This window comes from Polyodon spathula, chromosome 4 (genome assembly GCF_017654505.1).
Source record: "Polyodon spathula isolate WHYD16114869_AA chromosome 4, ASM1765450v1, whole genome shotgun sequence".
NCBI lineage: Eukaryota > Metazoa > Chordata > Actinopteri > Acipenseriformes > Polyodontidae > Polyodon > Polyodon spathula.
The window spans coordinates 96,842,982-96,868,849 of record NC_054537.1 but is presented as its reverse complement, the minus strand read 5'-3'; the positions used below and the strand labels follow the sequence as shown (position 1 = coordinate 96,868,849).

The 25,868-nt window shown below is 39.5% G+C and overlaps 1 protein-coding gene across 1 annotated transcript in view; it reads right to left on the bottom strand.

The window, feature by feature from the left end:
- Positions 1–929: 929 nt before the first annotated feature.
- LOC121315188 (zinc finger protein ZFAT-like) overlaps positions 930–25,868 on the bottom strand; it is a 59,670-nt gene continuing 34,731 nt past the window's right edge. Inside the window, exons 10-16 of the mRNA XM_041249238.1 lie at positions 23,740–23,913; positions 16,471–16,559; positions 15,611–15,749; positions 3,983–4,101; positions 3,162–3,288; positions 2,550–2,668; positions 930–2,178 (exon numbers count right to left, since the gene is read on the bottom strand). Of these exons, the coding sequence (XP_041105172.1) occupies positions 1,963–2,178; positions 2,550–2,668; positions 3,162–3,288; positions 3,983–4,101; positions 15,611–15,749; positions 16,471–16,559; positions 23,740–23,913 (983 nt within the window). The 3' untranslated portion in view covers positions 930–1,962. The remainder of the gene's footprint in view (positions 2,179–2,549; positions 2,669–3,161; positions 3,289–3,982; positions 4,102–15,610; positions 15,750–16,470; positions 16,560–23,739; positions 23,914–25,868) is intronic.

Sequence of the window (25,868 nt, the reverse complement as noted above, 5' to 3'; positions counted from 1 at the left end):
GTTGAATTGACAACAGAACTGGCAGAAGCACAGGTGTCGTTGTCCATCAAATCAACAGTCCAAAGGACCTCTGACCATTGTTCCATAGTCCAATTTCTGTGTTCTTGTGCATATTTTAGCCTTTTAGTCTTTTTCCCCTTTCTTAACAGAGGTATTCTTACTGCAACACATCCCTGAAGTCCTGATTTCAAGAGTGACCTTCATACTGTTGATTTGATGGATGACACTGTTGTCAGTTCTGTTGTCAACTCAACACTTCTCCTTGTTCTATTCCTTAAGGATATTATCTTCAAGTATTGCTCATCCTTGTTTCTCTGTACTTGTTGATTATGCTTCGGATACCACACCTTGAAAATCGTGTGATGCGAGCTATTTCACTGTTTTTCCTTCTTTATGCAAGTCAAGGTTGTTATAAAAGTAGAAAACACTAGTGGAGGCTTTGAGTAAATTGCTGATGCTCATAATGCACCAGAGTAAAAAAAGACTTTTGCACAGCAGTGTATATAAAGTCAACTCTCATTGATACAAACTTCAAGGGACCTGCAAAAAAAGGGTCTTATCAGTAATTCTTATTATCAGGAGTCTAAGCCAGCATACTGTCAGTTTGTACTGATGTTGCAGTAAGACTGAAATCAAATTTAAATTACAGAACAATGAAAAGTATTCTACATATAAAAGTACTGTGTATTTTATTTAAAGTATACTTTCTGCATGTCCCGTTCTGATAACGAGCATTTTTAAACCACAAGAGCAGTGTCCTCAACATCAGGGTAGTGAGCAAACCAGAAACACTGATGACTTGTTTTTCAGAATGGCTGAGAGAGTGTTTGTGGGAATGCTGCAACATCTTTCTTTTTCTTGTACAGTGGTGCATTAGCCAAGTTTTGCACTGGTCACTCATTAATAAGAAATAAATACAGACACCCAAATAAAAGACATACTTTTTTTTTTATTGCCAGTTACATGTTCTTTGTCAATTATTGGATACAGGTGCAGAGTATCTTCCTTTCAAATTAAAAAAATCTGTGATTGTTTAAAAGAAGATAAACCACAGCCCCAAGGTCTCTTCACTACAGCAACCAGCCACCAGACAGCACAGTACTGTGAAGGGCAACACAATGTGTCACAACCAATAACTGCCTGTGTCACAATTGTTGAGGTTTGACCAAAAAAAAACAAACAAAAAAAAAACAAACAAGTTGTTTTGAAAGTATAACACGTGAACATGATTTTGAAAGACAAAACAGTGGCAAAAGAAAAAAACAATACTATCAAATGTAGTAATTAGAAAGCAGTGGTGTGAAATGCTGGTGTAGACTGACATGCTCTTGTTAAATCTTCGCTCATTCAGGCTGGTTTTCAAAGCTGTTTCCTTCTGTAACTGTACCTTTGTTTAAGTTGTGACTCGTCTATAACATGATTTTATTACAGCATTGCACAACACTGCCCCCCCCCCCCCCCCCAAATCCCCCTGCATAACACAGGGGTAATGTAAAATGCTCAGATAAAATTCAGGTTCATTAAATTGACTTGGTTTTGTTACTCCCCTCCCTTGGTTTGGTGTAATGTGGCCCTGCTTATTTTTATTTCTTTTTTGCTACTTTGCGTTGATGTCTTGATATCTCACCGCTCTGTATGTAAGTCTGACTGTTTGTTAATGTGATGGTTTGGAAGAAATCAGTGAATATTATGTATATCATGACTAATATCGGTGGGACCTAGGACTAAAAATAATAAAAACATTTTAATCAGGGGTCCTGACAGCATCCACTACAGCCAAATAAATACAGGCTGTCAAATAAATACTGTGGGTGGCCACAGATATTTGCTACATAAATGTTTCTGAGACGCTGTGTACTAGTTAAAGTCACATGTATTCACAGCCTACATTGCAGTAGCCAGGTGTCAGCTGATGATAAGCAGTAACTCAGCGCATCAGCACAGTGGATCCTCTGTTTGAAATCACACGGGCCCCACTGTCTGCTCTTCCTCAGCCTGCACTGCCTCCTGAACATAAACGATGAACTCGGAGGCGTCTTCGCCCTGCGTGTACACGGTGACGGTCTCGATGCCCTCCATGTCATCCGAGGAGACCACCAGGTGATGCTCTTCACACAGGCCCACTGAGGCCTGCTGCAGGGCTTCCTGAATCATCACGGCATGGTTCCCTTGCTGCTCCTACAAACAAACACATTACGAGGGTGTTTATCTTTTCATTCTTATTCATTTCTTGTTTTCCTCAATTGTTTTATTTTATTTTATAGAATTATTTATTGTTGTTTTGTGATTCTTTTTACGACTTCTTGATACTGCATCCTTCTGCTCTGTTTTAACCGACATGTAAAGCGCTTTGAGATACTGTGTTATGAAAGGCGCTATATAAATTAAATAAACTGGCATTAAATTAAATTGAAATCAAATTAAATTACGAAAGCAGCAGACCACACTCGAAAAGACAAGAAAAAAAATCCTCCTGGTCCAATAACTGGTGGAGTTAAAGTAATCAGAATGCAACCAGCAATAGCGTTATAGGCTGACAATAGTCTCACCCGCTCCACGACTGTGACTGTGCCGGGTGCCATGGCAACCACAGACGCACCATGGCTCTCTGTTCCCAGCTCAATTATCTGCTGAAGGATGTTCACTGCAGTGGGGTCCAACCGATCTGCTGCGGTACACGAATGAATAAACACAAAGATATACTGAAAACAAGAACTGTGAAGAGAAACAAACGCATGCCCGGTAAGTGGAATCTAAGGGCGAACGGTCTGTAAATCTGAAGTAAAATAGAAATGTGAAAAAAGATCTGTATCTTTGATATGTTAAAGAATGTGGCAGCGGAAAAAGGTTACTGTTCCCTGGACACCACCTGTAATGTTATTTTATTGAGAGAATCGTAGAACACAGCTGTTTTAAAAGACCCGTGCCCCTATGTCAAATGTAAAATCAACTTAAAAAAAGAGATAGCATTTCAAGGGATAGCTTTTATTTCATTAACCAACAAAAGGCTTTCATGGGTGTTTTGTGATTATATTTATAGCAGAACCCTAAGTCACAGAGTAGACTGCGAGTCGTGTCCACGCTCATTTTTGTTCTATAAACCACAGTACTTTATGGCTGCATCAGGAATTCTCTATTAATCTGCATTATTCCATACTTGCCATTTTCTGTGTTATATCGTAGGTCCTGGAGAGCAGCTACAGCAGCCTCTGTGCCTTGCAGATCTTCGGTCTCAGTTATATGCAGATACTGTGTCGATGATTCCTCGACTGAACTCTCTACAACATGCTGGAAATGAATGTACAGGCGTTGCATGTGTTAGCACAGTCCATCACCCCCATATCATTCATTCAACAGTCTTCTTAATACAATTAAAAATACATTCAGCTGCTTTTATATTACCGCTATATATTTATGTCAAATTAAAAGGAAGAGTACACAGTAGCTAAATAGCACTAATAATAACACGTTCATAGTAAAATTGGAAATTGCTTAAACTGCTTTTATCCTACTTAGTAGAAGAAATAACATTAAAGCTTAAAAAGAAATAAAAACAAGAAAAAACAAACAAACAAACAAACAAACAAACAATACAGTTGCTCGGTGGTTACTGTTACACCTGCTTAAAGGATAACACTGGTGACAAGAAGACCCCAGTTTGTTCTTAGTGACGAGTGACTGCACTGTAAAAGAGCCCAGTTTGTTCTTAATGACTGCACTGTAAAAGAGCCCAGTTTGTTCTTAGTGACGAGTGACTGCACTGTAAAAGAGCCCAGTTTGTTCTCAGTAGTGACGAGTGACTGCACTGTAAAAGAGCCCAGTTTGTTCTCAGTAGTGACGAGTGACTGCACTGTAAAAGAGCCCAGATTGTTCTCAGTAGTGACAGGTGACTGAGAGGGATTTCTGTACTCCCCAGCTCTGACCTACAAGTCATGACTGAATGAGTATGCCTCTGCTGAGGGCACAGGCTAAGCTGCTTTACCTCCCGTTTGGCATCTCCTTCGATCTCCACCAACTTCAGGCCGTGCTTGTTTTTTAGGTGCCGGTTCATTTCCCATTTTGTACCATAAACAAAATTACACACAGGACACTTCACTCCACCTGAAACCAAACACATGTCATATTCAGTATAGCACTGTTTTAAAGAATCAGAAACACAACATGTGGATCTCTCCAGTAAAATAAAACAAACACGGTACTCCGTCCATTCCACAGTGTCATTCTCAGTCATAAAAAAACACTCACACTCACCCTTTAACTGAAAATGGCACTGCAACATGCAATGGCAATTCATTATCAATATTGAATATTACAAATCATGCATGAGAAATCAACAATCACTGTTCAAGTACAGTATATATTTTCCATTGTATGGATATCACCACCAGCATAGCTCATACGGCTTAGTTATTGTATCAGCAGCTCACAGGGCTGCAAGGAAGGGCACATTTTAATAACATAAGAAAGTTTACAAACGAGAGGAGGCCATTCGGCCCATCTTGCTCGTTTGGTTGTTAGTAGCTTATTGATCCCAGAAACTCATCAAGCAGCTTCTTGAAGGATCCCAGGGTGTCAGCTTCAACAACATTACTGGGGAGCTGATTCCACACCCTCACGATTCTCTGTGTAAAAAAGTGCCTCCTATTTTCTGTTCTGAATGCCCCTTTGTCTAATCTCCATTTGTGACCCCTGGTCCTTGTTTCTTTTTTCAGGTCGAAAAAGTCCCTTGGGTCGACATTGTCAATACCTTTTAGAATTTTGAATGCTTGAATTAGGTCGCCACGTAGTCTTCTTTGTTCAAGACTGAACAGATTCAATTCTTTTAGCCTGTCTGCATATGACATGCCTTTTAAACCTGGAATAATTCTGGTCGCTCTTCTTTGCACTCTTTCTAGAGCAGCAATATCTTTTTTAAAGCGAGGTGACCAGAACTGAACACAATATTCAAGATGAGGTCTTACTAGTGCATCGTACAGTTTTAAGATTACTTCCCTTGATTTAAATTCAACACTTTTCACAACTTATCCAAGCATCTTGTTGGCCTTTTTTATAGCTTCCCCACATTGTCTAGATGAAGACATTTCTGAGTCAACAAAAACTCCTAGGTCTTTTTCATAGATTCCTTCTCCAATTGCAGTATCTCCTATATGATATTTATAATGCACATTTTTATTTCCTGCGTGCAGTACCTTACACTTTTCTCTAATAAATGTCATTTGCCATGTGTCTGCCCAGTTCTGAATCTTGTCTAGATCATTTTGAATGACCTTTGCTGCTGCAGCAGTGTTTGCCACTCCTCCTATTTTTGTGTCGTCTGCAAATTTAACAAGTTTGCTTACTATACCAGAATCTAAATCATTAATGGAGATTAGGAATAGCAGAGGACCTAATACTGATCCCTGTGGTACTCCATTGGTTACCACACTCCATTCTGAGGTTTTTCCTCTAATCAGTACTTTCTGTTTTCTACATGTTAACCACTCCCTAATCCATGTACATGTGTTTCCATGAATTCCAACTGCGTTCAGTTTGAGAATTAATCTTTTGTGCGGGATTTTATCAAAAGCTTTCTGGAAATCTAAATAAACCATGTCACATGCTTTGCAATTATCCATTATCGATGTTGCATCCTCAAAAAAATCAAGCAAGTTAGTTAGACACGATCTCCCTTTCCTAAAACAATGCTGACTGTCTCCCAGGATACTGTTACCATATAGGTAATTTTCCATTTTAGATCTTATTATAGTTTCCATAAGTTTGCATATAATAGAAGTCAGGCTTACTGGTCTGTAGTTACCTGGTTCAGTTTTGTTTCCCTTTTTGTGGATCGGCATTACGTTTGCAATTTTCCAGTCTGTCGGTACAACCCCTGTGTCTAGAGACTGCTGCATGATCTTGGTTAGCGGTTTGTAAATTACTTCTTTCATTTCTTTGAGTACTATTGGGAGGATCTCATCCGGCCCAGGGGATGTGTTTATTTTAAGAGCTCCTAGTCCCTTTAACACTTCTGCCTTGGTTATGCTAAAGTTATTTAAAACTGGATAGGAACTGGGTGACATGTGGGGCATGTTGTCCGTATCCTCCTTTGTAAAAACTTGTGAAAAGTAATCATTTAACATATTTGCTATTTTTTTTTTTCTTCATATATGATTTTGCCATTTGTATCTCTTAGACATTTAACCACCTCTTTGAATGAGATTGCAGCAAAAGCAAACAATTTTCTACCCACAACACTCTTCACTGTAGGTGTTCCAAAATATTTAGTACCACTGACACTGCGCAAACTGTACCCACTAGAAAATTCCTGAAAAAAAACTGTTTAAATAAACAGGCAGTGCATTTTGTGCCCCTTTAAGGAGAGTCAGATACCAGTGGCAGTTCCTTCTGTTTGCAGGTGCCAGTAAATTTATCCTGGAGTATGAGCTGCAATGATGCTCTAGTGGGGTGCACTGGAGAACAAAACTACAGATCCTGCTAAACACTGTTCATCATCTTTTTCAATAACTCCTTGTTAGCTGTCCTGTAGATGACATCATCGTAATCTAGAATGGTTCATGTTTGCTTTGTTGGATCACTATTTGAGTTGCAGCTTGAAAGTCTTTATATACCTGTGGGTAATTATCTACTAGTGGTACAGTATTATACATAAGGCTATAATTTTGTCATCGAGGTCACAGAAATCGTGACTTTGTAAAAATGCAATATATCTCCTGAGTATCTGTGAGTATCTGGGAATTGTTTGGTTGTTTAAGTGTAGTTTTGTAGGTCAGCGAATGAGAGTTGTATTTTGTAGCTGAGCGAGCAAGCATGTAAATGGACACAAATATGTTCATGTTCCTGTAAACTCCCGCTTGTGATCTTCACATACATACAAGCGCTTGCTAATTGATTTTGTAAACAAAAATGTGGGCTTCAAAAACTATTAATACTTACATTTTATTTCTTGAAACTTTTTTTTCACACAATGCAGTGTACCCAGTAGTAAATACTTAAATACTTACTTTCTCCAAAACTAAACATTGCTAAACAAAATACTTCAGACTTGTGATGAACATCTTTTTAGTTCCTGCAGTGTAGATGAACGAGGGGTTTATTGGTTTTCCAGTCTTTTTTTTTTTAAATCTTTCTCATCTCCCGGACCCATTTCTTGGACACTGTGGAGGTGGCCTGTGTGCTGCGACCTTTGAACTCTGGTTATTTATTTATTTATTTTTTTAAACGGGGCAGTGTTTTACAGGCTACTCAGAAACAACCAATTTAAATGTATTTCTTATTGAAGAAAAAATTTATACTGTTTAATTTTGAACATGTTTGTCACGTGTGACCCTAAAACTCTTCCTCCCTTGTACAAGGAGCAAGCACCTTTTTGAGTGAAAGGTGTATGTGGCAGAGACGCATGGCTCGTTGATAGAACCAGCTTCATTTCTTTGAAGTTTCCCCACTGATGATGGGAATGAGACTGCAAAGATGGGAGCCCAACAAGGTTTTTGCAGGTATCAGGCTTTTAAAGACTGCCACCAACACCTGTGGTGGCTTTGACAGACTCGCTGAGAGCAGAAACTGACCCAAGACTGTCATCGCTACTGGAAGCAGGCTGACCTTTGGCATACACATTGAACAATGTTAAAATACTGTAATAATTATACTGTGTTTTAAAAGAATATAAAGCCAGCAGAAATACTATTGCAGCAAACTATGAACAGGATAACAGTATTGGAACTAAGAAACAGAACACACAATTACTTAAATGTTTGAAATAAGTTTGTCTGTGTTAACCTTGAGAGGAAGCGGCAAAAACTTCCTGGAAACTGGCCAGACTTAAGACATGGCTCTTCTAATCTGAGCACTACGAGTGCCAAGGCCTGTAACCCTGGGAGGAAACACAGACATGAGAGCCTTACTTAATCAACTCGCAACTGTGTCTGCAGTCGAAATTCCTTATCAGAAATCGTCTTAAAATAAACACAGAAGCTTTTATAAGCATTCTGATTTAACAGAAACAGAATAAAACTCTCTGGAGAGAAAATATGTTTGGGTAAATTGAAATAGAATATTTGAACTAACAAGCATTTTACTTGTTAGGGGAAGACTGTAAAGGCAGAAAATTAACATCTCATTTAATTAACTGGAAAATGTGTTCAAATGTGTTTATCAGAAAAAGCAGTAACTCTAATTAGAAAGTAGATTGTAAGCCAAAAACACATAAGCCTCTTAGGTATTGCATTTTAGCAAAAGAAAAACAACCTCTGGGGAATATGTTTGGGTACAAACTGAAATAGGACTATCACAGGGGATGTGTTATGTGTGTGGGTAGTCACTGGAAAATACTGACAAAGACACAGAGCAGTTGTGTTGATAAGCCGCTCAGACGCACAGATTCAGTTTAAACACATGAAGGAACCGAACAGGATAGCAGTATCAACCAACGATCATTTGGGTGCGGTTTTACAATGTTTAGTAAGGAATTTGTGAAAGGAGGAGGGAAGGGCAGAATGTTTCAGTACACCATTAGGTTGGGTCAGATGTCCAGGGGCAGTGGGGGGGGATGGTAGAAGAAGAGCAATGCCTGCTTGCTTGCTAGGTCATAAATTCCAGGCCAAAGTGAACATAACAACCGCAACGGAGGGGGGCAATCATGCCCCACAGCTATCCTCTATTGGTTGAGTATATGAGTTTAGGGGGTAGGGATGGACGAATTGTCTGCTGAGTGCCAAATCCTGATAGGAGCAGGGAATTTTATGTAGAAACTATATAACCCATGTATGTACCTTACCCCAGCAGAATACACTAGTTACTGATGAAGTGACTGTTATTCTCCGGAGCGCTCTATATTTTGATGACCACTGCAATAAACCTTTGATGCAACGATTGGTGTGATTGATTGTCTCTGAACATCTATGCACTTTGTCTTGCGACCCTACACACAGTACTGAAACTAGGGTACCAACAATGGCAATCCTAGTGTCACAGGAACCTGTCACATATCCTCCCCCTCAGAACGGCACCAACGGTCCGTTCGATAACTCTGACTGGTTGCTCTTTGTTTTGGGGGGGCGCATGGCGACAGGGGACCCGACCTCCATGGACAAAACGACTGGAGCGCAGGCTCGTGACTGGGAGGCTGCAGCTGCCGGCAGAGCTTTTCGTTCACATAAAGTCAGAAAAAAACAACAACAGTATAATCGTAAATCTCGAAAAACTACTCACTTCTAAATCTTTTGTAGTCATTTTTGTATTACTTTAGTATAAATACATGTTAATTTGAATTCATATGTTGTTTGTTTCTGACTTTATGTGAACGAAAAGACACACATTTGCCCTTTTTCCCATTGGAAATAGTGATATTTTGAAATATCACTGTCCTGGTCACAAAAGCAAAGTTTGTGGGGAATAATAGCCATTTTCTATATTTGTGAGGCATAAGCAATTAGGAAATAACACTAACTACCCAGGAACAAAAAAAAATAATTAAATTTGTTACACAGTGTTATCATTGTTAATAAATAAATAAATAAATAAATACAAACTTTGAAACCCCTCCAGGGGCCCTCTGAGTGCGTGGGCCCGAGTGCAGCTGCACCTGCTATTGCTCCGGCACTGGTGTCAAGCATGTATTGCGGTAGAGGAAACCAAGTCTCTAGCGAACTTCAGATTGCAATTTAAAAGTTAAGGCACTATCCAGCCAAATACCCAGATATTTATAAGCCTCTACTTGTTCCAGTTCAACCTTACTAAAAGACAAGAGCTGCCAAAACAAATGTTTAGATTTAATTAAGTCTTCTGACGCACAAAGCGGAGAAAAAGTTATATAAAAGTCGAGTCAAGACTGCAGTCAAGTATCATTCAGCTTCGTAACACAACAAGTTTGGTCCAATTCAATAAGAACTAATTCTGACACTGTAACCTGCTGCACTTGGTAGCTGCGAATGAATGAATGAATGAATGAACTAACGACCCCTTACAAGTCAGAGGTCAGGTCACATGAATCAGTGTCGAGTAGATCAGTCACGTGAAACGACAGTGTCGAGTTATCCACTGGTCTTTTTAATAGTTTTTATCCCTTCGGTACCGGTAATAAAAGTGTCGATTTACGAGTAAAGCGTGGTGTCGAGTTAAATTAAAAGAGGCAGTATGCACATATTTTATATGGAGAAAATCTAGGACCAAGACTGTCTGTCGAATTAAGCGAAGGTGTCGAGTTATCCAACAGTTGAGTTAACTGAGGTTGACTCTCAACTGAAGCTCCAATGAGTTATCCAACAGTTGAGTTAACCGAGGTTGAACCTATATATATATATATATATATATATATATATATATATATATATATATATATATATATATATATATATATATTTAATAGTAAAATTTTCCAATTAGTAGTAAAAAAACTATTTGCGTTCACGGTCCGTGATTCAAACCAGCAAGGAGTAAGAACTACTACTTTGCTTGAAATTCAATGAAAAAGCCTTTGACTCTGTTTACACAAGATCTGCATTAAGCTCTCTGAAAAAACAAGGAATTGAGAAAACATACAGAGACTTGATCAGCACCATATACAAGAATGCAACATCCATAGTAAGACTCCATAAAAACAGCAACAAAATCAAGATTAAAAAAGGAGTTTGTCATGGCCACCCTAGAAGAAATTTTCAAAAAACTGGATTGGGAAAATAAGGGGCTGAAAATCACTGGAGCCTACTTGAATCACCTACGATTTGCTGAAGAAATCCTCATATTTGCAACGTGCCAAGAAGAACTACAAACAAGAATACAAGAACTACACGAGGCTAGCATCAAAGCAGGTTTAACAATGAACCTGAAGAAGACTCAAGTCATGGTCAATAAATATACCATTCCACAGGCAGTTGAAGTCAATGGGATCAGGCTTGAAGAAGTCAATAACTATATGTACTTAGGACAGTTAGTTTCAGCAATGGAGAAAGAAATGTGTGAAATCAACAGAAGAGCAAAAATAAGCTGGAGTGTCTTTGGAAGATTAAGCATGGTTTTGAAAGGGAACTTATGCCTCAAGAGGAAAGTCTGCGACCAATGCGTGCTGCCAGTGCTTACGGGTGCGAGACCTGGACCCTCAATGCAAAAATACCTCAAAAATTACAGACGACTCAACGAAGTATGGAAAGATACATGCTGGGAATGACAGGAAGAGACAGGAAAAGGAAGAAATGGATAAGAGTGCCAACAAAGGTATCAATGTTATTATAAAAGGGAGAAAACTCAAATGGGAGTGGGCCAGACATGTAGTAAGAAGAACAGACCATCGCTGGACCAAGAAGGTACTAGACTGGATACCAAGAGATATAAAGCGATCAAGAAGACCTCCAGGAAGATGGCAAGATGAAATTAGGAAACATGCCAGAGCAATGTGGATGAGGGACGCAGCAGACAGGCTTTTGTGGAAGAATCTTGGGGGCCTTCATTCAACAGTGGATTGGAAAAGGCTGAAGATGATGACATATATATATATATATATATATATATATATATATATATATATATATATATATATATATATATATATATATATATATATATATATATATATATGCATGCAGTGGTATGCAAAAGTTTGGGCACCCCTGGAAAAAATATGTTACAATGCATCTTTCAGTGAACAGAAGTTGACCTGACCTCTACATGGTACAAAGTTAAACATGACACCTTTCTGCAAATTTTAATACAGGATTACTATGTATTTGCATTTATTACAGATTCAAAATAATAAACAAAGTGAACATGGCACGTGCAAAAGTTTGGACACCCTGTCACTTAGTACTTGGTAACACCTCCGTTGGCACATATAACTGCTTACAAACGTTTCCTGTAGCTAGCTAAGTCTTTCTATTCTTGCCTTTGGAATTTTTTCCCACTCTTCCTTGCAGAACTCTTCCAGCTCAGAAAGATTCTTAGGTCTCCTTGCATGCACTGCATGTTTGAGATCTCCCCACAGATTTTCAATAATATTCAAGTCTGGGGACTGTGATGGCCATTCCAAAACCTTTCTCCTTCTTTCTTGTAAATATTTCATGGTTGATTGTGAGGTATGTTTTGGATCATTGTCTTGCTGAAACATTAAACCTCTTTTCAGCTTCAGTGTCCTGACTGACTTTAGGACATTAGCTTCTAGGATTTGTTGATAATTAGTTGAATCCATTCTTCCTTCCACCCGCACAACATTTCCAGTTCCACTGGCTGCCACACAACCCCAAAGCATAATAGAGCCACCACCGTGCTTAACAGTTGGCAAGGTGTTCTTTTCTTGAAATGCTTCACCCTTTTTTCTCCAAATGTACTTTCTTTGGTTGTGGCCAGACAGTTCAGTTTTCGTTTCATCAGTCCAAAGCACATTGTTCCAAAAAGCTTCAGGCTTGTCAAGGTTTTCTTTTGCATACTTTACACTGACTTTTCTGATGAGGTCGTAGAAAAGGCTTCCTTCTGAGAACTCTCCCATGCAGATCCTTGTTGTGTAAGGTACGCTGTACTGTAGACCTTGTGAACAACTACTCCAGTGTCAGCTAAACTGTTCTGAAGGTCCTTTGCAGTGACCTGTGGGTTCTGTTGTGCAGATCTGACCAGTTTTTGGGCAAGTCTATGTGATACTTTTCTTGGTCTTCCAGATCTTCCCTTGACTTTAACCATAGAAGATAGAATAACTAAAACAGAGGTCAGAGAACCACTGGCAAACTCAGACCACAACATGGTCTCATTTGAAGTGTTTTTTAAAACCCAAAAAGTAATGACTAAAGATAAGGTTTACAATTTTAGAAAAGCAAACTATGAAGGTATGAAACAGAGACTAACAGAGTAAAATAGAGAAAACACCCACAGAAGAAGGATGGTTGTTCTTCAAAAATGTAGTATTAGAGGCGCAAAACAATTACATCCCTAAAGTACACAAATCTAAATGTAAAACTAAATTGCCAAAATGGTTTAATAGATTTAAATATTCAGCGAAAAAAGGCACTTTACAGAGCATCAAAAAAGGACCAAAAAGAAAGTACGCAGAAAGAGTACACGGAACTGCAAACGCAAGTCAAAACGGAAGTTAGAAAGGCCAAGAGAAATAGAAATGAACATTGCTAAGGGAGCAAAAACCAATTCCAAAATGTTTTTCCAATATTACAACAGCAAGCGAACATTCAAAGAGGAGATTAAATGTTTAAGAGATACAAATGGCAAAATTGTAGATGAAGAAAAAAAAATAGCAAATATATTAAATGATTACTTTTCACAAGTTTTTACAAAGGAAGATACTGACAACATGCCCCACATGTCATCCAGTTCCTATCCAGCTTTAAATAACTTTAGCATAACTGAGGCAGAAGTGTTAAAGGGACTAGGAGCTCTTAAAATAAACAAATCCCCTGGGCCGGATGAGATCCTCCCAGTAGTACTCAAAGAAATGAAAGAAGTAATTTACAAACCGCTAACCAAGATCATGCAGCAGTCTCTTGACACAGGGGTGGTAGCGACAGACTGGAAAATTGCAAACGTAATACCGATCCACAAAAAGGGAAACAAAACTGAAACAGGTAACTACAGACCAGTAAGCTTGACTTCTATTATATGCAAACTTATGGAAACTATAATAAGATCCAAAATGTAAAATTACCTATATGGTAACAGGGTCCTGGGAGACAGTCAACATGGTTTTAGGAAAAGGGAGATCGTGTCTAACTAACTTACTTGATTTTTTTGAGGATGCAACATCGATAATGGATAATTGCAAAGCATATGACATGGTTTATTTAGATTTCCAGAAAGCTTTTGACAAAGTCCCGCACAAAAGATTAATTCTCAAACTGAACACAGTTGGGATTCAAGGAAACACATGTACATGGATTAGGGAGTGGTTAACATGTAGAAAACAGAAAGTACTGATTAGAGGAAAAACCTCAGAATGGAGTGTGGTAACCAGTGGAGTACCACAGGGATCAGTATTAGGTCCTCTGCTATTCTTAATCTACATTAATGATTTAGATTCTGGTATAGTAAGCAGACTTGTTAAATTTGCAGACGACACAAAAATAGAAGGAGTGGCAAACAATGTTGCAGCAGCAAAGGTCATTCAAAATGATCTAGACAAGATTCAGAACTGGGCAGACACATGGCAAATGACATTTAACAGAGAAAAGTGTAAGGTACTGCACGCAGGAAATAAAAATGTGCATTATAAATATCATATGGGAGATACTGCAATTGGAGAAGGAATCTATGAAAAAGACCTAGGAGTTTTTGTTGACTCAGAAATGTCTTCATCTAGACAATGTGGGGAAGCTATAAAAAAGGCCAACAAGATGTTCGGATACATTGTGAAAAGTGTTGAATTTAAATCAAGGGAAGTAATGTTAAAACTGTACAATGCGCTAGTAAGACCTCACCTTGAATATTGTGTGCAGTTCTGGTCACCTCGCTATAAAAAAGATATTGCTGCTCTAGAAAGGGTGCAAAGAAGAGCGACCAGAATTATTCCGGGCTTAAAAGGCATGTCATATGCAGACAGGCTAAAAGAATTGAATCTGTTCAGTCTTGAACAAAGAAGACTACGTGGCGACCTAATTCAAGCATTCAAAATTCTAAAAGGTATTGACAGTGTTGACCCAAGGGACTTTTTCAGCCTGAAAAAAGAAACAAGGACCAGGGGTCACAAATGGAGATTAGACAAAGGGGCATTCAGAACAGAAAATAGGAGGCACTTTTTTTACACAGAGAATTGTGAGGGTCTGGAATCAACTCCCCAGTAATGTTGTTGAAGCTGACACCCTGGGATCCTTGAAGAAGCTGCTTGATGAGATTTTGGGATCAATAAGCTACTAACAACCAAACGAGCAAGATGGGCCGAATAGCCTTCTCTCGTTTGTAAACTTTCTTATGTTCTTATGTTCATTCCATTTAACTTCAATTTCCTGTCAATGTTTCTGACAGTTGAAATTGCTAACTGGAAGCATTGAGAGAGTTTTTTTTTATATCCTTCTCCTGTTTTGTGAAAGTCAATTATCTTCATCCTCAGACATCTGCTTAGAGGAGCCCATGGTTGTTGAAACCAGGCAGAACGAACATCACAGTCTGACAGATCAGAAGGTATGAAGTTACTTCAGAGTAATAGTTCAACACTGGAATTGACTTCACCTGACTAACTGAAGCCCTAAAGAGTGAAATCAACCTTTCTGGGCCTTAGTTATCATCTTTCTAAGGAGTAATTAAGAATTAGGGTGCCCAAGCTTTTGCACACGCCATGTTCACTTTTGTTTATTATTTTGAATCTGTAATAAATGCAAATAAATAATAATCCTGTATTAAAATCTGCAGAAAGGCGTCATGTTTAACTTTGTACCAAGTAGAGGACAGGTCAACTTCTGTTCACTGAAAGATTCACTACAACATACATTTTTTCCAGGGGTGCCTAAACTTTTGCATACAATTCTATCTAATGTTAATATATATATATATATATATAATATATATATCTATATATATATATATATATATATATGATATATGATTCTTATAGACTTCTTAAGCATAGTATTTTTATATATTCACAAATGTTACAGTATTTTAAAAAAGAACATGGAGAGGGCAGTCATACCTTGCTGGATTAGCATGTCTGCAGCAGGAGGCCCCACCCCTGCATTCACATATTCCTTGCTTGGGTGCTTCTTGTTGTAATGGCGCTTCAGTGATCCTGACATGTTGCAAGAGTAGTGGCAGTGTGCACAACGGAAAGGCTGCCAGGAAAAAAAGGTGGCAGTTCAGATATAGTATTGAGTGCTGGAGCATACTCACTAAGACAGCCCTGGCATAATACGTGTATCAATTATGTGATATTCTTATATTATTCTTATGACCACATAAGTGGAATGTCATCCCTTTTTGGTAAAGGTCTCATGCCGTGAGAGTGGAGTACTACAATATAACACTAGGGCTGGAGCAGGGACCACTGTAAACAAAGAAGACATCTGCAGTAGGGAAAGGTTTTGCATGGAATGCAAGATGCAGAACATGCTTTTTTCTCAACGAGTTACCCTTCACCGGTCTAGTTACTGTGCTTTGTAATTTAGGTAAAGCGTGGAAGGAACAAAGCCAAGTAGATGAATCTCTCGGTGGGCTGGTAACATGCACTTGGTAGGCAGGTGCTTCCATGTGCTGAACAAGACACTGAAGTTTCATGAGCAACACTCTCAGTGATCTGGTGAACACACATTGCAGCAGATTTCCACCTCCAGCTTTCACGAAGGAAGTAATCACTGGGCTTTGGTCACATATCCTTACACAACAATTTAAAAGCAAATGGTCAAATACAATGAGTGATGTCTAGTTAGCTCCTGCTGCTCCTACACCCTAGTGACAGTATCTACTATAATGATGTTCTCATTTGAATTGCTTTCAGTCTGGATACAATAGTTACACTTTTACAGCATGCTACCAAAATGATTTAATGTGGATTACCTTAAATGAGGCATGCTGCTCCATGTGGCGGAGAAGCTGTGGCTTCTGTACGGCAGTGAAGTCACATACAGTGCATTTAAACTGCCTGCCTAAAGAAAGAAGGGAACAGAATAACACAAGGCAAACAGTATATGTTAAAAACACTGCCAGCTGCCATATTCAATTCAGTATGGGTGAAAACTGAAAAATAAAACCATTAACATGAACATGATAATCACCATGACCTATATCTACTGTATGTAAATATATAAAAATGACATCAAGACAGACAGACAGCCAGCTGCCTACATGTATTCCTACATTCTAATTGTCTCAATAGCTTAAGTTAAATATGGTCCTTAGCATGCTTAATGGACAAGGATTTCTCCAGGTAAGTTATACAATGCAAGTATAAAATACTGACAGGCAAACAGTGAGCCCTCCTCCATACATGGCAGGATTATGGTACGTACATACAGTGATACAAGATCCAGACTTTTGTGACATGTGGTTCCCTAGACATATGCAAAGTACATACACACAGGCACCTCCAAAATAATTGGCACCCTTGATAAAGATGAGCAAAAAAGGCTGTATAAAATAAACAACACAGGTAATGATCTATATTTTATCCTCAAAAATATGGGAAAACTATGTTCTTTTATACAAATACAACTGCTCAGAGAAAACATTTATTTTTAACTAGTAATCTTTTTTTTTTTTTTTCTCAAAAAGATAGGTGTCAAAATTATTGGCACCCCTAAAGATGCTTATAAATAAAATCAAACAAAATTTAATCTGCATTAATCCAGACTTGAATCCGATTGAAAACCTGTTGTTTGAATTGAAGAGGGCAGTCCATAAGCTTAGACCGAAGGATATCAAGGATCTGGAAAGACTCTGTATGAAGGAATGGTCCAAGACCCTTCCAATGTGTTCTCCAATCTCATAAAAAAATGATAGAAAAAGGTTCAGTGCCGTTATCTCTACAAGGGGAGGGTGCACAAAGTACTGAAAACAAGGGTGCCAATAATTGTGACACTTAATTTTTTTGGAAATAAATTTAGTTTGAGAAATGTGTAATTTTGGTTGATTCCCTTCAATCATTAATAAAGATAAAGTACAACATATTCCACATATTGGAAAATTACAATGTAGCTCATTACCTGTGTTGTTTATTTTACACAGCCTTTTTTGCTCATCTTTATCAAGGGTGCCAATAATTTTGGAGGTGCCTGTATATGAATGCATGCGTAGATCTCCACAATATACCTCACAGATTATTCTAAAGAGCATATAATACTTCTAATTCAAGCTTTACTTTGATTTTATTAATGTCATATGTACTCCCTTTTTCAGTTTTTAAATGAAATAAAAAAGGTAAAAACCAATATAAAATCACAAAAAATCATAATAAAGGCTACAGACATTGTAGTCAGAAAGTGTATTTTTTGTTTTAAATCCCAGCTGAACAGCACACTGTACATCAATAAACTGCAAAATTAATTTAAATTGAACATCCCAGCTGAACATCAACAAACTGCAAAATTCATTTAAAATTGACTTAAAACCCCAGCTAAACACACGGTACAGCAACAAACTGCAAAATGCATTTAAAATTGAATAGATGTGGAGTGATGATTGCACTAATTTACTTCATTGCGCTGTAAACTGCAGGTCACACACCTGCAGCTTCTAGAAGTGCTGCTAATACTCCCATGTGCTAAACCTCACATAACATAATTGTGCTGGTCTTGATCCAACTCATATTCTTTCAAATTGGGCTCATCAGTGAGCCTCATCAGCTCATCTTCCATGCTCCTGCTTGATTCCCCCGCACTTGAACTTGAATTTACCCATGCAATGTTGATCACAACTGACTACAGGGATTAGGAGGCAGTGGTGGCCTGTCCTCTGTTATTATCTTCCCAGTGCTATTTTCAAGAGACAAAGCTGGTAACTGTTAACATTACAGTCTAAAAATCACATTTAAAGGACAGAGAAAATGTGGTAGGTGAACACGAGAGAGAGAGAGAGAGAGAGAGAGAGAGAGAGAGAGAGAGAGAGAGAGAGAGAGAGAGAACTGGGAGTAAGTGACTAATGACAAACAGCCTACCCCATTTAGGGGAATATCTTTTCAGTGTATATCCTGCCTAAGTGTATTACATTCCAAAATCCAAAAACCATTACCAATACTGCATCATTCATTATAGCCGGTTTAAGTGTAATACTGTCTCAGACTGACTGTCTCAGAATAGGAACTCTTGCTTATGCCTCAAAAGTATAGTATAAAAGACCAGGACAGTGATATTTCAAAATATCACTATTTCCAATGGGAAAACGGGCAAATGTGTGTCTTATCGTTCACATAAAGTCAGAAAAAAACAACATATGAATCCAAATTAACATGTATTTATACTAAAGTAATACAAAAATGACTACAAAAGATTTAGGATTCATCCAATATTTGGATTCATGTTGTTTTTTTCTGACTTTATGTGAACGAAAAGACACAAAAGTGCCCGTTTTCTCATTGGAAATAGTGATATTTTGAAATATCACTGTCCTGGTCACAAAAGCAAAGTTTGTGGGGAATAATAGCCATTTTCTATACTTTTGAGGCATAAGCAATTAGAAAATAACACTTACTACCCAGGAACAAAAAAAAAAAAAAAAAAAATAGTTACACGGTGCTATCAGAATAGGAACTCTACACATTCTACCCTGGTCTTTATCACAGTACTTGGGAGTTCAGAACTTCCCTAGAATAGCCAGACTACCTTTACAGTGCATCTCAGAGGGTATTGACCACACTCGCATGTCATGACACATGATTTTTATTTCCTTCCTGCACTGTCCAGTTTGGAGGCTTGGTTTGAGTCCATGCTGTTGAAAGAGTTTGAACATGTGCACAAGGAATTTCTGGTTATATCTCTGTGTCCCAGTACGTTGAACGGTAAGTGCATTATTATTTTATAAAACTAGAATAATCTGTTGCCCCTGGTATGGTTTAAGGCTGCACACAATGAATCAAGACTATTTAAGAAAAAGACTGGGGGAAAGTTATTTTCTCATGTTTCTAAACCTTAATCTCAAAAAATATATATATATATATATATATATATATATATATCTATATATATATATATATATATATTTTTTTTTTTTTTTAACAAAAAAGATTGCATGTGGTCACAAAATCTGTGAGGTTGTCCACTTGTTGCTATTGAAGGGATTATCACATTGATTTCTGTCAATGGGGGGGTGGGGGGGGGGTCCTCTTGTTGCTATTGAAGGGATTATCAAGTTGATTTCTGTCAATGGGGGGTCCTCTTGTTGCTATTGAAGGGATTATCAAATTGATTTCTGTCAATGGGGGGTCCTCTTGTTGATATTGAAGGGATTATCAAGTTGATTTCTGTCAATGGGGGGGGGGGGGGGGGGGTCCTCTTGTTGCTATTGAAGGGATTATCAAATTGATTTCTGTCAATGGGGGGTCCTCTTGTTGCTATTGAAGGGATTATCAAGACTTGATTTCTGTCAATGGGGGGTCCTCTTGTTGCTATTGAAGGGATTATCAAGTTGATTTCTGTCAATGGGGGGGGTCCTCTTGTTGCTATTGAAGGGATTATCACATTGATTTCTGTCAATGGGGGGGGGGGTCCTCTTGTTGATATTGAAGGGATTATCAAGTTGATTTCTGTCAATGGGGGGGGGGTCCTCTTGTTGCTATTGAAGGGATTATCAAGTTGATTTCTGTCAATGGGGGGGGGGTCCTCTTGTTGCTATTGAAGGGATTATCAAGTTGATTTCTGTCAATGGGGGGGGGGGTCCTCTTGTTGCTATTGAAGGGATTATCAAGTTGATTTCTGTCAATGGGGGGGGGGGTCCTCTTGTTGCTATTTAAGGGATTATCAAGTTGATTTCCGTCAATGGAGGGTCCTCTTGTTGCTATTTAAGGGATTATCAAGTTGATTTCTGTCAATGGGGGGTCCTCTTGTTGCTATTGAAGGGATTATCAAGACTTGATTTCTGTCAATGGGGGGTCCTCTTGTTGCTATTGAAGGGATTATCAAGTTGATTTCTGTCAATGGGGGGGGGTCCTCTTGTTGCTATTGAAGGGATTATCAAATTGATTTCTGTCAATGGGGGGTCCTCTTGTTGCTATTGAAGGGATTATCAAATTGATTTCCGTCAATGGGGGGTCCTCTTGTTGCTATTGAAGGGATTATCAAATTGATTTCTGTCAATGGGGGGTCCTCTTGTTGCTATTGAAGGGATTATCAATACTTGATTTCTGTCAATGGGGGGTCCTCTTGTTGCTATTGAAGGGATTATCAATACTTGATTTCTGTCAATGGGGGGTCCTCTTGTTGCTATTGAAGGGATTATCAAATTGATTTCTGTCAATGGGGGGTCCTCTTGTTGCTATTGAAGGGATTATCAAATTGATTTCTGTCAATGGGGGGTCCTCTTGTTGCTATTGAAGGGATTATCAAATTGATTTCTGTCAATGGGGGGTCCTCTTGTTGCTACTGAAGGGATTATCAAATTGATTTCTGTCAATGGGGGGTCCTCTTGTTGCTACTGAAGGGATTATCAAATTGATTTCTGTCAATGGGGGGGGGTCCCCTTGTTGCTATTGAAGGGATTATCAAGTTGATTTCTGTCAATGGGGGGGGGGTCCTCTTGTTGCTATTGAAGGGATTATCAAGTTGATTTCTGTCAATGGGGGGTCCTCTTGTTGCTATTGAAGGGATTATCAAGTTGATTTCTGTCAATGGGGGGGGGGGGGGGGGGGGTGGTCTCTTAGGGGGGGGGGTCCTCTTGTTGCTATTGAAGGGATTATCAAGACTTGATTTCTGTCAATGGGGGGTCCTCTTGTTGCTATTGAAGGGATTATCACATTGATTTCTGTCAATGGGGGGGGTCCTCTTGTTGCTATTGAAGGGATTATCAAGTTGATTTCTGTCAATGGGGGGGGGGGTCCTCTTGTTGCTATTGAAGGGATTATCAAGTTGATTTCTGTCAATGGGGGGTCCTCTTGTTGCTATTGAAGGGATTATCACATTGATTTCTGTCAATGGGGGGGGGTCCTCTTGTTGCTATTTAAGGGATTATCAAGTTGATTTCCGTCAATGGAGGGTCCTCTTGTTGCTATTTAAGGGATTATCAAGTTGATTTCCGTCAATGGGGGGTCCTCTTGTTGCTATTGAAGGGATTATCAAATTGATTTCTGTCAATGGGGGGTCCTCTTGTTGCTATTGAAGGGATTATCAAATTGATTTCTGTCAATGGGGGGTCCTCTTGTTGCTATTGAAGGGATTATCAAGACTTGATTTCTGTCAATGGAGGGTCCTCTTGTTGCTATTGAAGGGATTATCAAATTGATTTCAGTCAATGGGGGGTCCTCTTGTTGGTACTGAATGGATTATCACATTGATTTCTGTCAATGGGGGGTCCTCTTGTTGCTACTGAAGGGATTATCAAATTGATTTCTGTCAGTGGGGGGGTCCTCTTGTTGCTACTGAAGGGATTATCACATTGATTTCTGTCAATGGGGGGGGGGGTCCTCTTGTTGCTATTGAAGGGATTATCACATTGATTTCTGTCAATGGGGGGGGTCCCTTTGTTGCTATTGAAGGGATTATCAAGACTTGATTTCTGTCAATGGGGGGTCCTCTTGTTGTTACTGAAGGGATTATCACATTGATTTCTGTCAATGGGGGGTCCTCTTGTTGCTATTGAAGGGATTGTCACATTGATTTCTGTTAATGGGGAGAAATCTACTTATTGCTATTGATCGAATCCCACCATAGAACAGAGAAATAATAGTATCCAAAGTCTAAAACAAGTGCTGTATTTATTGATCAAATCTGCACCGTAGACAAACTCAATCTGAAACAAAAAAAAACAACCCTGTTGGTGTTTTTCAATGACAGAGAGGACATGCAGCAATGTTTCTATTGATCTGAAATGCCGATACAGAACAGCCCTCTTGGGTAATGTAGTGTTCACAGGAGATGCCCTGACACCCTGCCTACAGTAATAACATCAGCACAGACAGCAACCGTTCCGCAATAACTTAAAACAAGTGCCGTGTCTGTCTTCAGCAGCAAGATTAACGGAATCATGAAGGCACCTCGTAATCCCTGTGGTGACCATTTAGAATTGACCTCCCCCAGGAGAGGTGGCCTGCCTACCCAGTATACTCCTTCAGTAATGGATTCCAGTTCTGTTCCTTTACAGTACACTATCTCCCCCAGGACAGCAGGGAATTGCTTGTGAATGATTGCAATGGTTTGGCCTTTAGGACCTCACTGATAGATTATTCCACAGTGTGTGAAGCAGTGCCTCCCAGTCCCTCGTCTCATTAGCAAACAAGAAGAAAAGCAGTATCTTTAGTTTGTGTTTTCTGTAGAGTTTAGGACAGGGACACTTTCCCCTTATACATACCAGACCATGCAGTTATCTAAAAAGATGAGCCACCTCTGGATTGCAGCACAGTTTAAATGCTGTTGTAAAAACCGGAACTGGCAAGCAGAATCTACATCATAACATCTCATGACTAGAGGTGTACAAATCTGTGGGAAGCAGAAATCTGTAGAGTGTTCTGCGGAGCATCATATGAGTTTAGTATTTGTATTAATAATGGCTCAATAAAAATGGAAATCAAGTAAACATAATCATATCAAACAATTTATGGGTTAAGTACTTAACTGACTATAAAAAGCAAGCATTTTTTGACAGTAAAACCTTTAGAAACTGCCAAAAAAACATCACATCACATGAGACTTTTTATTGGTCCACGTTTTGAAAGTCTTAATTCGTCTTTAACTAACTTCTACTTTTTGAAGGAGCCAAAACATCTGTTAATTAACAAAACTGGAACCGAACAACTCAGTTCTGTATTTCAGGTCACTTTAGCAGTCTGTCTGTGATAATTACGATGACAACGTAGCTGCAGAATACAGTGAATCTGTGGAATCCCGTGGGAGCCTGCAAATTCAGTGATTTCCAAGGAATTCCGTTATCTGCAGATTTGAAATGCCTCTACCTCCTCGTAACACAGCGTATAAAAAAAGACCACACCTGTATCTGAAGCCGACACACTTTCACCTCTGTGTCTTTACAAAGAAATCCTCTACTACTGGTTTCTGTTTAGTTTTTTTCCTTGCAAGAACAGACCCACGCTCCTTCCAGAGCTCTCTTCAGTAGTTGCTGTCAGGGCAGTGCTGCGCTCCTTGACTACAGCTGAAGGCTCCCAGCCTCTACATTGTCTTCACTCACCATCAGCTGCATGCTGCAGTTTGTGGCTCTTCAAGGAGCTCCTGGATTTGAACTTCTTCCCACACATGTCGCACAGGTGTGGTTTCTCAGTGCTGTGCCGGTTCATGTGGGCCTTGAGATTACTCTTACTGCGAGTGGCATAATCGCAGAGCGAGCACTTGAAGGGCTTCACTCCTGCAAAGAACAAATACGCACACACATTGTATTATATAAAGCTGGCCTTGATTAATAATACTTCTCAAACGCTGCAATATTTCATTACATGATTTATGACATTTTAGAAGTATCGCCGTTGCTTATTTTCTGTAATATGGTAGCCTACCTGTATGTAGCAGCGTGTGTGACTAACCTACATTGACTACAGTACATTACATTTATCGGTGACAGTTACCGAGAACCTATTAGGTGGGAGTTGGAAGTTCAGGGGAGTACTGTACCAGCAAATCAGGAGTACTGGTTGTTAAGGGGCGGGACAATGCTGGTGTGGCAGTTAAGTCCAAGAGTGTGACATAAATGTTTTTCTGCACTGAAAATTACCTCCGAATATCAGCTTGACTTCTGTAAAAACTACAATATATCCTACTCTTATTTTTTTTTTCTCACTGTAACTTGCTTATTTGTAATTTCTCTGCAAGAGAAACTAAAACTAAATGTTCTCATAGATAGTAAGCACATTTTTTTTTTTCTTTTTTGTACGGGAAACTAAAAACAAAACAACAAAACATCAGGTTACTACCATAACTCTGGTTCCCTGAAAGAGAATGACAACCATCACCGAATGGGAAGAGCTCTCTGACCGTCAATCTCTGAGCAAATATACAAAAACTGCCCTATCAGGGCCCTGCTGTGAGGGGGAAGTCCCACCCGCCTCCTGCAGAAGAGGGATGTCCTCACAGTAGCACATCGCCATTTTCTTTTGAAATCAGAGGTCAACTGGGGACAAGACCTCGAAGGGTAATGGTTGTGGTACTAACCTAACGTTCCGTTTCAATTCGAATGACAACCATTACCGAATGGGAAAGCTGTACCAAAGCTGTCGTGGCTCCAGATTACCGACAGTACAGCCCCACGGCGATAGCAACAGAGCCCACATGACGCCTAAGGGCATGCCGCCTGCAAAACTCTAGAGCCCAGAGAGTGTCTTGTTCGGTTTGTCACATCAAGGAGGTAAAAACGCACAAATGTCTGACTACCTGTCCATGTAGCAGCATTGCATAACTCATCTAAGGAGGTGCCATGAAGGAAAGCCCATGAAGTTGCCTGGCCCCTGGCAGAATGGTCCGTAATGTCCCCTGGTAACGGGGAGTCCGTCTGTTCATACGCCAAGCGTATTGCATCTGTCACCCGGTGCGCTAGACATTGCTTCGACAAGGCCTGACCTCTAGAGTGGGACCCGTAGCAGACAAACAGCTGGTTGGACTGTCTCCAGGATGCCGTCCTATCCAAATAACAGCGCAGAGCCTGAACTGGGCATAGCGTGTGTTGTCTGCAGTCCTCTTCTGACTCGTGCGGGGGAGGTCTGAAAGTTTCCAAAACCACTGATTGGTTAATATGGAATGAGGATACCACCTTTGGCCAAAAGGATGGCTTTGTTCTTTATATTACCCACGAGTCACTTCCAGTGAAAGCCATACATGTGTCATCGATGGACAGCTCATGAAGCTCACTTACTCATCTGGCAGATTTAACGGCTATTAAAAATGCCACTTTCAATGAAACAGGGCGCAGTTCTGCTGACGCCATGGGCTCAAATGGGGGACCCATAAGGGCCTGAAGTACCAGTTCTAGATCCCTCTTCGGGACCATACTTTTCATGGGAGGATGAAGCCTCCGAGCCCCTTTAAGAAACTGCACTGCAGGAAATGTGCCCCCGGGGACACCGAGTCAATTTTGTCATGGCACAGTGATATTGATGCCAGGTATACCTTCAAAGTGGACGCTGATTTCCCTGCGTTAAACTGGTGTCGTAAGAAGGTTAATATCGTCTCAATCGGGCAAGTCACCGGATCGTGACCTTCGGCAAGGCATCAGTCTTGGAAAACTTTTGGGCTCTAGTGCTCGGCGTCCTAGCAGACTGTAGTGTTTCTACTACTGCATCTGGCAAACCTCGTCTGAATAGACAGCTCCGT